This window comes from Sapajus apella, unplaced genomic scaffold, assembly GCF_009761245.1.
Source record: "Sapajus apella isolate SASKATOON/1434 unplaced genomic scaffold, GSC_monkey_1.0 scaffold14, whole genome shotgun sequence".
Classification (NCBI taxonomy): domain Eukaryota; kingdom Metazoa; phylum Chordata; class Mammalia; order Primates; family Cebidae; genus Sapajus; species Sapajus apella.
The window spans coordinates 10828565-10843790 of record NW_022436954.1 but is presented as its reverse complement, the minus strand read 5'-3'; the positions used below and the strand labels follow the sequence as shown (position 1 = coordinate 10843790).

The 15226-nt window shown below is 37.5% G+C and overlaps 1 protein-coding gene across 1 annotated transcript; it reads left to right on the top strand.

Moving 5' to 3' along the window:
- The first annotated feature begins 3109 nt into the window (after positions 1-3109).
- Positions 3110-14072, top strand: LOC116554967 (membrane-spanning 4-domains subfamily A member 5). Its single transcript, XM_032283286.1, has 5 exons — positions 3110-3352; positions 4581-4709; positions 6187-6243; positions 7228-7380; positions 13926-14072. Exons 1-5 carry the CDS (start codon positions 3200-3202, stop codon positions 14034-14036), a joined length of 603 nt encoding a protein of 200 aa, XP_032139177.1. The 5' UTR covers positions 3110-3199; the 3' UTR covers positions 14037-14072.
- The last annotated feature ends 1154 nt before the right edge of the window (positions 14073-15226 follow it).

Sequence of the window (15226 nt, the reverse complement as noted above, 5' to 3'; positions counted from 1 at the left end):
CTGACCACAATGAAACAAAGTATCTTTTTGTTCTTTAAACATAAAATTCCTAGGTAGTCACAAAGGGAATATCTAATATTTATGTGTAAGTCCAAAAATAGTAATTAGAGTATTTATGTCAGAAGGTACAATAGGATATCCCTGGTGCTGCCTTTGTAGGTTCTGTAGAATCTTCTATCTTATTTTTAAAGTATACTATACACGCAAGATTGTGCTGGTACTACCTTAGAGTAGTGAAGAATTAGGATGATAACCAGCAGGACAATGCAATGAGAAAAACAGTCATCATATACAGAAGCCTGGACATGCAGAAAAAACTAAGAATTCAATAGATGCAGAAAATCAGAGCTTGAGACCACTTCAGAATGATAGAAGCCCCAGTTGCTCCCCTTCCCTCCTGTTCACTTGCTCCTTCCAAGAAATGTCTGGAGACGTTGAGAGTGACGCTAGACTTTACGTCATTCATGAGATAAGATTTAAAGACACTATTATTCTTTATCATTTTAAAAAACAAAAGAAAACTGGGGGATTTGGGGACTCCTAGGCAGGTGACATATGGACACAAGAGTTGACTGCTCTAACTCGGCTCCCAAAGTTGCTCTCCCCAGAGTATGGATATGGATCTTTTTAAAGGAGGGCTTTGCAACAGAGAAAAATAAAAGAAACTCAAAAACAAAACAAAAAAATTACTTTCAGTTGCAATAAGAGAAGAATGAGAGAAAGAATACAGTATTTTTCTTGAAACTTTCCAGCAAGGGAGGCAGAGAGAGGCTGTGAGGAAAGGCCTAATCCTATTGACTATGGGTCAGAGAACTTTGATCCCTTGGATCATCATAACTTCTTGCAATAAGAAGCTTGAAATTAAGGCTTAATTTTAGAAGATTAACCAATACAAAGATATATATTATTCCATAAACCACCTTAAGGCTAGAGTACTTTCCATTAAAAGTGTAGGTTTTGGCAGATTGGAAAATAAGAAGAAATCCGAGGATAAGGAAAATTTTTGAAGTACTCAACAGATACATGTCATCAATGTATGAACACATTTATTAGCAGGAAGCCACGGAATTCCACAGCCACCCTGAAATGGAGAAATTATAAAATAATGTCTGGAATGACTCAGTGTGACATTTCCAGTTTACAGCTAAGCTCATAGAAATACATTTAGCCTGCAAAGAATCAACCAAAATGAACTTTGGAAATAATGCAAACATAAAGCAAGACAAATTATCTGGCTACAATGCTAAAAATGGCAATAATAAGAGAAATAATACTTATTCCTCTTATTTTTATTATTACTACAATTCACTTAGTATCTACTACATTCCATGTACTTTAAAATTCACTCATAATAACTGTATGACAATTTTTATTCTCATAAAAGAAATGTAATGTTTTTATATATGTAAATTAATAGGTAATTTAGCCTAGGCCCCATAACTGGTAAATAGAAGGGCTTGGGGTTCATTCTAGGTTTCTCTTCTCCAAAGAGTAAGTCTTTCACTGCATCACTAGAATTAGCCTGCATGAATTAAAGAATAATAAACATTAAAGCTCCATTCCTGCCACTCGTCAGACAACTATTAGAACACTGTGCTAGTCATCATGCTTAGAGGGAGAAAACATGAAAATTAGGAAAGATCTAGAGCCAAGTTAAAACCTGAATAATTAGGGTCAAATGGTGTTTTATAAAAGTATGTTGCAACGGAGTGTGCTTAACTTAGGGAATACTAATGCAACATCAGATGATGTTCATGAAGGATAATCACCACTATGATTCAACATCCATAGGAAATTGAACAAGAGATGGGTACATTCAGAGAAAAGAAACTGTGAGGGAGGGGTGGTCTTTTCAAATGTTCTAACTGGCAAGTGGCTAGAGGCTGTCACATCATGAGGTTCAATTAAGGAAGACCTGATCTCCACAGGAAACACCAGAAAATGACAAGGTACAGTTAAAAATAGACACAAATTGTTCCCTTCCCTTCATTCTTGTCCTTTCAAGGTGAAAATACAGATCCTCCCATGAAGACGTTAGGGGGTCTATTTTCTTCCCCTTGGAATCTGGGTTGTCTATGAAATTTGCTTGGCCAATATGACATTAGCACACATGACTCAGCAGAGGTTTGAAAAGTATTTGTGAATTGGAAGAGAACTGAGAGTCTGCCAACTGCCAGAAACATGACTGAGTCCATCCTAACTCACGTAATTGGGCACTCCACCAGGTGACCACAGTTGCACAAGAAAGCCTTGTAGAGAAGTGCTGAGCAGCCCCAGATGAGATAAACCACACACAAGGACCCACAGATATGTAAACAAAAGCCGGTGGTGGTTGCTGGAAGTAACTACATTTTGAGGGATTTGTTACAGTTAAGTTACTTAAATCAGGTGGCAAAAACACAAGGGGACAGGAAAAATGGATGTTATCTATATTTTAAGAAGTGTTTAATTTGTTCTGTGGACTGAGAGGTTTTGCATTCTAGATGTGTCTGAAGATAGGGAACTGGAATAAATGTGTATCTAGTGTTCTAGTTGCCATTGGGTAACTAAAATGTCTTTTTTTTTTTTTCTTTTTTGAGACAGAGTCTCGCTCTGTTGCCCAGGCTGGAGTGCAGCAGTGCAATTTCAGCTCGAGGAAGCCTCTGCCTCTTGGGTTCAAGTGATTCTCACGCTTCAGCCTCCTGAGTAGCTGGAACTACAGGCACATACCACCACACCTGGCTAATATTTTATATTTTTAGTAAAGACAGGGTTTGGCTAGGCTGGTCTCGAACTCCTGACATCAAGTGATCTGCCCGCCTCAGCCTCCCAAAGTGCTGGGATTACAGGTATAAGCCACAGCACCTGGCCCTAAAATGTCTTTATATGTAGATCACCTAGTCCAATCTGGTCAATGTATATATGAGGAATCGAAAACCAGGAGAGGGGATGTGACTTGCCCAAAGTCACAGTAAGTTCCCAACTAAACTGGGACTACTTGTCAGGTTCTCTGATCCCCAGTCCCAGGCATTTTAATTATAGCCATCTAGGGATCTCGAGCAGTCCTAAGATTCTATGACTCTGTGACTCTATGGTTCTATAATTCCAAGACAAAGCAAACAATTCCAGTGCTCCCAGCAGCCTTAGCACAAGAAACGAACATGGTCTAGACTGAAGTACCAACAAAATCCTTTCCTTTCAAATTATCAACGACACCACCATGGATTCAAGCACTGCACACAGTCCAGTGTTTCTGGTATTCCCTCCAGAAATCAGTGCTCCAGAAGATGAGTCAACAGACTTTTCAGCCACAACCTTTTCAACTCAAAGCCCCTTGCAAAAATTATTTGCTACAAAAATGAAAGTCTTAGGGGTAAGTAAGGCTTGCCCCTATGTGTATTCTACAGAGGCAGGTAACAGGATGGGGAAATTATCTCTTGGCACATGTTTTAAGGTAGGAGCCCATGCCAATTCCTCTTTAAGACAAAGTGAATATAGAGTGTTAGTGGGACATTTAGAGAGGATGTTTGGCAAGAACTAATAATGTGGGTCTGGACTTGTCAAAAAATGCTGTCATTTAGGACTCACCTACTGAAAAAGTGAGACTACTCAGACTGAGAAGGTGGACTGAGAAGATGAGAGCAGAGCACACAGATTCACACATTGTACACCTTCCATTTTTGCATGTTGTTCTCATTAGTCTTCCCTAGCACTTGTCAAACCACTGCTTGGTGTCACAGTGCGTAACAAGAGTGGCTCAGAGAGGGAGAAAAATAAATAAACCGAAAAGATGAGGAGTGCTCTGGACCTGAGAGTGTGACAATACCTCAACAGGCTCAGAGAATTGGTCATCTCCAGGCGGGGTTCCTCACAGTCCAATCCTGCTCGAGGCCAGGCTGCTATAGTGATTTAGAATTCAGTGTTTCTCAAACGTTCGTAATTATGGGATAAAGAGCTGAAGAGCTTATGAAGGTACAGATTTCCCAGCCTCACCTGGAGACTGTTCAGTAAGTGTGGGATAGGGCCTGATAGTTCTCATTTCTAGCTCCCAGGTGATCCTGATGTTGTGAAACCATGGACCACATTTTCAGGAGCAATGATTTAGATCATTTTATCTATCATCAAATACTAGATAGAAGAATTAAGAAAGTACCCAAGAGTCGGGGCTGGGCGCAGTGGCTCACGCCTATAATCCCAGCTCTTTGGGAAGCCAAGGCGGGCGAATCACAAGGTCAGGAGATCGAGACCATCATGGCTAACATGGTGAAACATCGTCTCTACTAAAAATACAAAAAATTAGCCGGGCGTGGTAGTGGGCACCTGTAGTCCTAGCTACTCAGGAGGCTGCAGCAGGAATCACTTGGATCCAGGAGCGGAGGTTGCAGTGGGCTGAGATTGAGCCACTGCACTCCAGCCTGGATGACAGAGTGAGACTTTGTCTCAAATAAAAGAAAGCACCCAGGAGCATCATAAAGGGACTTCTATTATCCTTCCTTTAATTACCAAAAGAGAGTAATTGTCAAATCCTTTAACCAAAAGAAGATCTTCTAAACAGAAGGGCACTTTGCTTTCCTCACCGTAACTTTTTCCTCTGTTTGCAGACTATCCAGATCCTATTTGGAATTATGACCTTTTCTTTTGGAGCTATCTTCCTTTTCACCTTGGTAAAACCATATCCAAGGTTTCCCTTTATATTTCTTTCCGGATATCCATTCTGGGGCTCTGTTTTGGTGAGTATAGTCAATCAAGTTCAATTTGAAGCCATGCTAACCAGGATGTTAGAGAATTCTTAGCAATGAAGTAAGCTAAATCCAGTTGTATGATACACTTTCAAAAGCACAAAAATTTAACATCGTTGAAATTATTTCCCCATTAATTCATCACAGTCACTGATATTCCACCATCAGGTCTTGAAGTTCCTTTGGGAATATTTCTTTTGCTTTACATTGTTTATTTGGCTATTCATTCATTCAAAATTAGTTACCATCTATTATAAGCCAGATACACAGAGCAAGGCAATGAGCCTCTCCCTCAAAACCCTCTCAGTCTAGCAAGAAAACATGAAAACAGGTTACTTCAAGGCAGTGTGATGAATGTTATCACAGAGGTGCAGGAAGTGCTTATCTAAGCAGAGATGAAGGAACAATTTATTCTTGACAGAAGTGAGTGGAGAGTGTTTCTCAGATATACCTTTTGAGTGGCAGAGAGGTATTTATTCAACCCAATGTAGTCACAATCAATACACATTAACTTAGGACCTAATTTAGTGGCAGATAATGGGCATGGCAATGGATTCAGAAAAAAGAAAGCAGTCCCTGAGTTCAAGGTCTCAGTTGAGAGAGCAGTCAGGCAATTAGCAGGGGGTATGATGAGGGTGAATAGACACGGGGGCTGTCTCCATAGGAAAGGCACCAACAAAACAGAGAAGACATTGCCCAGAGACATTTCCAGCTTGAGCAAGTTTTCAAGGGTGAGTGATTCATCAGATGAGAACACACACAGAAGATGGGAGTCGGGATGCCGGAGTGTAAGGATCAGGGATGTCTTATTGTATGCCAAGAGAGAAATATGAGCAAAGGCTGACGGAATGGGAGAGCATTTTCCATTACGTGAACTAGCAAAGTTGAGCACAGGGAGTGAGGATGGAAAGATGAGGCTGGAAAATACTCACAACGGGGCTGCAAATTTAAACACAGATGTGCCGTAATCAGCTTTGAAATTTCCACTAGACAATGATGCTACCACATGTGACCCACTTCCAAGAAAATTATTGGAGCTTTTAAAGAATTACCAGCACATGTGCTGAAACCCCGCCTTATGTTCCCATCCAAGAGAACATACTGGATTGTAGTAAGATGGAATCCAATCTTAATTATTATAAACTGACCTGACATCACTGTGTCATGAGATCAAAGCTGAGTCCACAATAGCTATCAAAGGAACGTGGATGAGCAAACCAAAGTACTGTATCATTTTTTTAAAATGTTAATGTTCAAATAAATAGGACTAAAGCAGATTTCCAGTCCAGTGTTTTATCCACTAATCCATTTGTGGAAACTCATATAAAGCAACTCACCTTTCTCACTTCCCTGAGGAGTGTGCGAACTCAGAGGCAGGCATGTAAAAGAAATGCATGGAAGTCTACTCTGTAAGAACTCAACATCAGCTAAACGTGGCCATCATTAGGATATTTATTCCTCTTAACAGTTCATTAATTCTGGAGCCTTCCTAATTGCACTGAAAAGAAAAACCACAGAAACTCTGGTGAGTTATATTTCTACTTTGTTAAAAATATATTTTGTAAAAAGTTACATTTCCACTTTATTAAAAATATATAGCTTTGAAATAATTTATCCTGGCCTTGAAAAAAATTTTTAAGTCATTAGGTCACCATAATTCCACAAACTATCAAGTATTGATACCAATAAACAGCATTTGCTTCCTGCTTTTCTAGAATTATAAGCCACTGTGCCAGAAGAGAAAGTCTTTCTAGGTCATCTAGTTTAGTTATTATTTTATGTATGAAGACACTGAGGCTTAGAATTGTTAAATAGCTTGTTCAAATTCCCAGCCAATTAATGGTAGAATTATTTCAAAATTCCAGTTACTTATTCGTTATTTTTTGGTTTTGGGGTATTTACCAGGCACTTTGATAGGCACTACTTTGACTCATGTAAAAGGCAAACTGTAGACAATCTACACCAGAAACAGAATATCAAAATAAAGAATATAGTGCTACTGAATGTAAAGATGTAGGTAAGTTATAAGTAGAATACTTTTACTTTACTCAAATAATTGAAGACATAAGATATTACTATGTCAATACATGATTTTAGCAAAGGACTGAAAATCCTTAGTTTTTCATTTTAGGAAGAAATTAAAATGGCAGAGAAGCGCAGCATTTAGTTAAACATAGGAGTCTTAAAACAAAAGTGTAGACCATGACTTTCACCAGAGCATCAAAATGCAATTGTCCTAGGCACACCCTTCCTGCCAACTGAGTGAGAGTTAACTTACACATAGAATATGGGGAATGGAAACATTATTAAAAGTTCACCAGATTCCCTCATTGGGTAGAGGAGGGCCTGAAGCCCAAAGATGTGAAGCAATGCACATAGGATCACACAGCTGCCTTGTGTCATTGTGATGCTGTGACTAAGATCCTGCTCTCCATTCTCTGCACTCATTGCTTTGTTTATAGTACAGTCTGGGCCTAAGTCACATTGTTATGTTCTTACTCTATTTCAGATAGCACTGAGCCGAATCATGAATTTTCTTAGTGCCCTGGGAGCAACAGCTGGAATCATTCTCCTCACATTTGGTTTCATCCTAGATCAAAACTACATTTGTGGCTATTCTCACCAAAATAGTCAGTGTAAAGCTGTTACTGTCCTATTCATGGTAAGTATGTTGATTTATATAGTGAGGAGTAAGTAGAAAAAAAATATTTATTAGCACTCAATCAGCACCATCCAGATAATGTTATGGATACACATGTATTTTCTTTTACTGACAAACATTTTTGAAATCCATAATATTTGACAGACATTATACCAGGCACTGTGGAAGAGAAAAACAAACACATTATAACTCTCACCTTTAGGAATTCACAGGAACACAAGAGATAAAACATATACACAAATCAGTGTAATACAAATATAAAACGATATACTAAAAAAAGTAAAGGTACAGCAGTATGGCTGCAGTTCATAGTTCTATATGTACATTAGAATCACAGTGGCGTGTTTTCACAGTTTTTGATCTGGTTTTAACAGGCTGAACTTCCAATAAAGAAATGATAAGATTGAAAAGAGGCATTTATTTCAGCTCCTTTCAAAATACTACTAAGATTAGTGTAAAAGAATGTAAGCTGGTCAGGAGTTCGAGACCAGCCTGATCAACATGGTAAAACCTCGTCTCTACTAAAAATATAAAAATTAGCCGGGTGTGGTGGTGCATGCCTATAATTCCAGCTACTCAGGAGGCTGAGGCAGGAGAATCATTTGAACCCAGGAGGTGGAAGTTGTAGTCAGCCGAGATCATGCCACTGCGTTCTAGCCTGGGTGACAGAGTGAGACTCCATCTCAAAAATAATAATAATAATAATGTAAAAGGGTTGATCCACATGGAGAGAAAAAGGGAGTTAACAAACGCATCAAAAACTGCTGAGGAAATTGAAAACCCACTCCCTAAGGCAAAGGGGTTCCTAATAGAAGATATTTCTTACAACAGAGCCTAAGAAATACTTGATATTTGAATGCACCAAGTTCATAGAAAGCAGGACTGAGGCCGGGCACAGTGGCTCACATCTGTAATCCCAGCACTTTGGGAGGTTGAAGTGGGCAGATCATAAGGTCAGGAGATGAAGACCAGCCTGGCCAACATGGTGAAATTTTTAGTGTCTAATAAAAATGCAAAACTTAGCTACATGTGGTTACTCAGGAGGCTGAGGCAGGACAATTATTTGAACCCAGGAGGCGGAGGTTGCAGTGAGCCAAGATTGTGCCACTGCACTCCAACCTGGTGACAGAGCAAGATTCTGTCTACAAAGGAAGAGAGAAGAGAGAGAGAGAGAGAGGAAAAAGAAAGAAAGAGAAGAAAGAAAGAAAGAAAAAGAAAGAAAGAAAGAAAGAAAGAAAGAAAGAAAGAAAGAAAAGAAAAGAAAAGAAAAGAAAAGAAAAGAAAAGAAAAGAAAAGAAAAGAAAAGAAAAGAAAGAAAGAGAGAGAGAGAGAAAGAAGAAAGAAAGAAAGGAGGGAGGGAAGGAAGAAAGGAAGGGAGAGAAAGAGAGAAAAAGAAAGGAAAGAAAGAAAAAGCAAGCAAGCAAGCAAGCAGGACTGAAGAGTAGAAAATAGGGAGACTGGTTTTGGTGATGGTAAGTATGGATATTTGGATCAACTCTTCTCTGAAAACAAAAGTTTTATATTAAAAGACAAAACAAAACAAACTTAAAGGCGTTAAAAACCTGAAACATCAGCTGGAACTACTAGATCAATTTTTAGATGAAAGCCTACAACCTGAAATTTACAAGTGGAATTCTGAAGAGCGCCAAAACTGCTTGTACCTTCAGGCCCGTTTGCCAGTGATATCCATTTGGAATCCAATCCCTGGCCCATGTAGACTGAAAGAGAAAGAAGTCAAGGCTTCATTCACTCCACTCAAGGGACCAAGACTTAAAAGAGACTTTCTCCACATTAAACTAGGTCTTTGATAGGCTACTATGCTCTTCAGGTAAAAGCAAAAAGATATACAAAGTACCCTGCCCCAAAATAGCAGAGAAGACTTGCTGAACAAAGTTGAAAAAGTATTTGAAAAGTGGCCACTGACCAAACCCCTCGACAACCTCCTCACATGCCCTGATCCCCACTGACCTTTGCTAAGCATGAACTGGGTGAGCCAAATACTCCACCTGAATTTGGTCTTCATATGTGGTGCCCCTGGTACCTGACAGAAGCAAAACCAAAGTCTATCTAGTGGAAAAACGTCACTAATCTTAAGAAATTCCTATCAAATTTTCCATTGAAAATTAACAGTAAGCACTCAAAGACGCATGAAAACAAATAAGACAATGCAAATAACAACTAATAGAAACAGAACATAACAAAAACAAAACCACCCATAAATTCTGATAGTAAGTATATTAGAAGAGATTTTAAAACCACAATACTTATCATGTTTTAAGAAATAAACAATAAACTTTAAAATACCTCAGGGAATATAAAATTATAAAAAGCAAAACAGATTTTCTATTTAGAACTATTATGAACCCATAAAAAATGGAAAATCAAAACTTGAAAATTAAAAAAAGATTGTCCCAGTAAATAAAAGTTAAAAAAAACAAAAACAAAAACACGACTGCAGTCTGTTTACAAGAAACAGCTACACTAGTAACAAACAAATGGACTTAAGAAGCATTAGTACCCATAGGATAGGGAACTTCCTATAATAAAAGAATCAATCCACAAGAGAAACATTACATTTCTAAGTTTGAACGCTCCTAATAACAACTCAAAATCAACAGGAAAAGCTAACTCAGCTTAAAATGTGAGTAGAGAAAGCTAAAATCAGCACATGAAATTTTAGCACACATTTCTCAGCAACTGAAAGAATATGTAGAAAGACTATAAAATTAAAGGATTCTGAACACAATTGATAAAATTGACCTAAATGTCATATATAGAACACTACACCAAGCAACTACATAACACTGTCAACTGATATTTTTAATTGACAGATAAAATCACATGTATTTATTGTATATATTTTGAAGTACATACATACATTGTGGTATGTTTAAACCTAGCTAATTAACAAACACATTACCTACTATAGTTATCACATTTGCAGTGAGAACACTTAACATTAGCTGTCTTTGCACTTTTAAGAATACAATAGCCATCATTCTCAGCAAAATAACACAGGAACAGAAAACCAAATATGGCATGTTCTCACTCATAAGTGGGACTTGAACAACGAGAACACATAGACACAGGGAAGGGAACATCACACAGTGGGGCCTGTTGGGGGTTAGTGGGACAAGGGGAGGGAGAGCATTAGGACAAATACCTAATGCATGTGGGGCTTAAAACCTAGATGACAGATTGATAGGTGCAGCAAATCACCATGGTACATGTTTACCTGTGTAACAAACCTGCATATCCTGCACATGTATCCCAGAACTTGAAGTAAAATTTTTCTAAAAATACAATATACTGTCATTACTGTCCTGCTGTACAACAGATCTCTTGAACTTATTCCTCCTATCTAACTAACTGATGGAAGTGAGAAGACAATGGAATTACATCTTTAAACAAAATAATGCCAACCTAGAAATCTAGGCCTGGTGAAAATGTTCTTCAAAAATAAAGGTGAAATAGCTGGGCACAGTGGCTCAGGCCTGTAATCCCAGCACTTTGGGAGGCTGAGATGGGCGGATCACTTGAGGTCAGGAGTTCGAGACCAGCCTGACCAACATGGTGAAACACTCTCTATACTAAAAAATACAAAAATTAGCAGGGCATGGTGACACACCTGTAATCCCAACTACTCAGGAGGCTGAAGCAGGAGAATCACATGAATCCAGGTGGTGGAGTTTGCAGTGAGCAGAGATTATAGCACTGCACTCCAGCTTGGGTGACAGAGTGAGACTCCATCTCCAAAAAGAAAACAAAAAAACTAACAAAATTGAGAGATTTTACTTAGAACATTTTCAACAATTAACCATTTGCTGAGCCTGCACGCCTCAACAAAATTCAAAGGATTAAAATTATACACAGTAGGTTCTCTGAAAACAATGGAATTGAATTAAATGTCAATTTTTAAAAGGCAAAAATAAATCCCAAAAACTGCTTTGAAATTCTAAGTTTTACAGGGCTCAAAGAATTTACAATAGAAATAAAAAATACATTAAAAACAAAATAATATAAATATTTATTTAAATTGATTACAACTGAAGCATGATTAATGGAAACTTTATAAACTCAAGTGCAAGTATTGGGACAGAAAATAGACTCAAAATTACCTAAATATTCATATCAAGAAATTAGATTAAAAAATTAAATTTAAAGAAAATGAAAGAATTCAGATATAGTATTCTATAATAGAGATAACAGAGTAGAGATTAAAAACTAATGAACTGCAACACAAACAATAGACAAGATAAAAATAAAGCTAAAATGTGGATGTTTGAAAAACTAATAAAATTTATAAACTCCTAGGTATTAAAAAAAAGAGAAAACACAAATTATCATTATCAGATGGTATATCACTATAAATACAATAGCCAGGAATATACAAGAATATTATGAACATAAAGATTATTTGATGCTTTAGTTGAAACTGACAAATGTCTTATAAAACCTACCTACCAAAACTATGCAAAACCACCTGCCATGACTAACACAGGAAAAAAAATATATATCTAACTAGTCTTATATCTAATAAAAAATCAAATAAAAAAGTTAAAACTTTCTCTCAAAAAGAGAAAACAAAGCCTTGCAGGAGCAGACTAATTCTTCTAAACATTTAGAAAAGAAACAACATTAAACTACTTCCAAGTTCACTTCTCAACTCACAAGTATTTGTGTGAGGCTGTCTGTCCCAAGTTTGACGTGAAAATATGATAAGGACATTATAAAATATTTAAAAGTTACAGATAATTCTATCTTGTAAACTTTGTGAATAAATCTGAAACAAAATATTAGAAAATCAAATTCAGCATTATACATGATAATATACCATGGCCTAGTCACTGGATACCAGAATTACACAATTGATTTTACATTCAAACATCAATCAGTGATACACCTACATGTGAAATCCTAAACTATAAAGTTTGAGGAGGTGAGCTGCAGGGAACTTATGAGAATTTCTTCACCACCTTGGGAGTAAACTAAGCTTTCTTAGATAGAACATAAAAGGACTAACCAGAGGGTAAAAATAAAATAAAATGAACTACCAAAGCACAGAAAGGGAGAAAATTTCCTCTCTCTCTCTCTCTCCATATATATATATATATATATATATATATATCTCACAAAAGACTCATACCTAGAATATATTAAACCTTCCCGAAAATCAATAATAAAAGGTCAAAAAAAGAGAGTAAGACTTGGGCAAGTATTTCACAAAGAAAGATGGATGCATAGCTAGTGAGCATGTGAGAATATGCTCAACATTATTAATCATCAGATAAATGCAAATTAAAATCACAATAAGACACTACTCCATATCCACCAGAATCATTTTAACTAAAAAGACCAGCAATACCAGGTGTTGGAAGGAATGTGAAGCAACTGGAACTCTTAAACCTTTTTGGTGGAAATGGAAAATGGAAATGTAAAATGGTTCAACCACCTTGGAAAACTATTTGGTGTTTTTTTTAACAAAGTTAATCATACACCTACTTTATGTCTCATGGTATATACAAAAATGTTTATAGCAGCCCCATTCATCATAGTTAAACTGGTAAGGAATTCAAATTTCTATCAACAACAGAATGGCTAAAAAATATGTAATTATTCAAATAATAGAATACTTTTCAGCAATATAAAAGAACAACATACTGACACATAGAGCAGCATGAATGAATTTCAAGTTATTATATTGAGTCAAACAATTTCAGATAGAAAATAAACATGCAAGTTTAACATATGATGTTAGAAATCAGAAGGATGGTTGACTCTCAGTGGGGTGGGAGAATTGATTGGGAAGGGACACAAGAGAACCTACTGGGATGATAAAAATGTGATATACCTTGATGTGAAAAGAAAAAAAGATAAAATACACTTTTTTTTCTTTTTTGAGATGGCATCTCGCTCTGTCGCCCAGGCTGGAGTGCAGTGGCACAATCTTAGCTCACTGCAACCTCCACTTCCCGGGTTCAAGAGATTCTCCTGCCTCAGCCTCCCAAAAAGTTGGGAACAGAGGTGTGCACCACCCTGCCCAGCTAATTTTTACATTTTTAGTTGAGACTAGGTTTCACCATGTTGGCCAGGATGGCCTTGATCTGTTGACCTCATGATCTGCCCGCCTTGGCTTCCCAAAGTGCTGGGATTACAGGCATGAGCCACTGCGCCCAGCCTCCTTTTTTATTGTTAATTCCATCTTGTTCCTGTTTCTTCACATTCTTTCTTTCCTGTTCATTAGACTACCTTTTATATATGCATTTCTTTGCATTTCATGCATTTATAAAATGGAGTATTTCCTACATATACAAATCAAAAATCGTATTATTTTATATGCCTTTCTCTAAAAATATAATATTCTATGCTATGGTATGCTAAAATAAATGTATACTCCCATGATCCTCCACTGATTTGATTCCTAAGCATCAGATACACTTGAGATATGTGGGGTAGCTTTTATTACGTGGGCATCACTACATCATTATAATCAGAAAAACCATTACTGCACTAACATTACTCTTTGTTTTCTTCTTCTGTTACAGGGAATTTTGATTACATTGATGACTTTCAGCATTATTGAATTATTCATTTCTCTGCCTTTCTCAATTTTGGGGTGCCACTCAGAGGATTGTGATTGTGATCAATGTTGTTGACTAGCACTATGGGAATAAAGATGTGTCATAATATTATTTAGCAATGACTTCTGCTTGTAAGGAAAAGCCAAAGGACACATAGAATCTTAAGGTTGGGAACTCTGAAGCAAAGGGGTGTGGCTCAAATGTCAGGGCCACCACCTGCGGGGGTCTGTCCTGCAAACCCGTACTCAACAATGGATGAATAAAGTATGCTGACACACAGATATTATGCTTTGCTAGTTTTACTGAGTGTCTGGGGTGCTTACAGACTCCCTGGAGAGTGCTGTAAACAGTTGGGACTGCCAGTCTTCACCAGCCAGTGAGACATTAATTCAGTAAAATTTAAGAACAGAGGCTTTTAAGTCATCACACCTGTAGAGTAAGATTAAAGGCCAGGTTTAGAGCCTAAAGCAAACACCATTAGTGGGTAATCTCCCCAGTCGACCTCCCCACAAGAGGGCCATCCAGCTCAAAGTTTAGTTTTAAGACCACATGAGCAAACAAGTTATTCAGATAAACTCCCCCATATGCCCTATTTGCTTTTCTTATTAACTAAATGTAAAGGGGATTTAGGTTGCTTTCAGCTGAAACTTCTACTGAAACTATGCAAAAACCTCTCTGCCTTCTAAGAAGGTTTGTGATTATTCCTTAGAGCTATCTCTAATATTTTTCCCTTAATATTTTTGCTACCGCCCTGAGTGAATCTCCCCACACTTAAGAGAGGGAGGTTCTGGGGACATTTTGACTGATAAAGCACATCCTGCCTCTTGGCAATGCCATCTGCCCCTCTCCCCAAATCAAATGGTCACCCTGGTATTGTCACTTCTGCTAGTCATGCATTCAACTGAAGGACAGCAATGTGGTGTTGCAAAGATATGAACCAAAGCCCAGAGCTTGGGATGATCCAGTCATCTAACTTCTCTGATTGATGACATCTCCCGTTGATTTCGCTAAGAGATTCTAACCAGTGGCTCCTACTCAAATGGTGTGTGGAAAGATGAGTTTGTTGGAGGAATGGTTTGGCCCACAAATTCTACATTAATGCTGTAAGATCATCAATGTTAAAGAGCTGATCAACTAGAATAGCAACAATAAAAATAGTGAGGGCAAATATTGGTGGAACCACTACTATATTCCAGGCATCATCCTAAGTATTATGTAGGTGTTACTCATTTAATCTCACAAAAATCCTAGGAGGTGAATTGTAT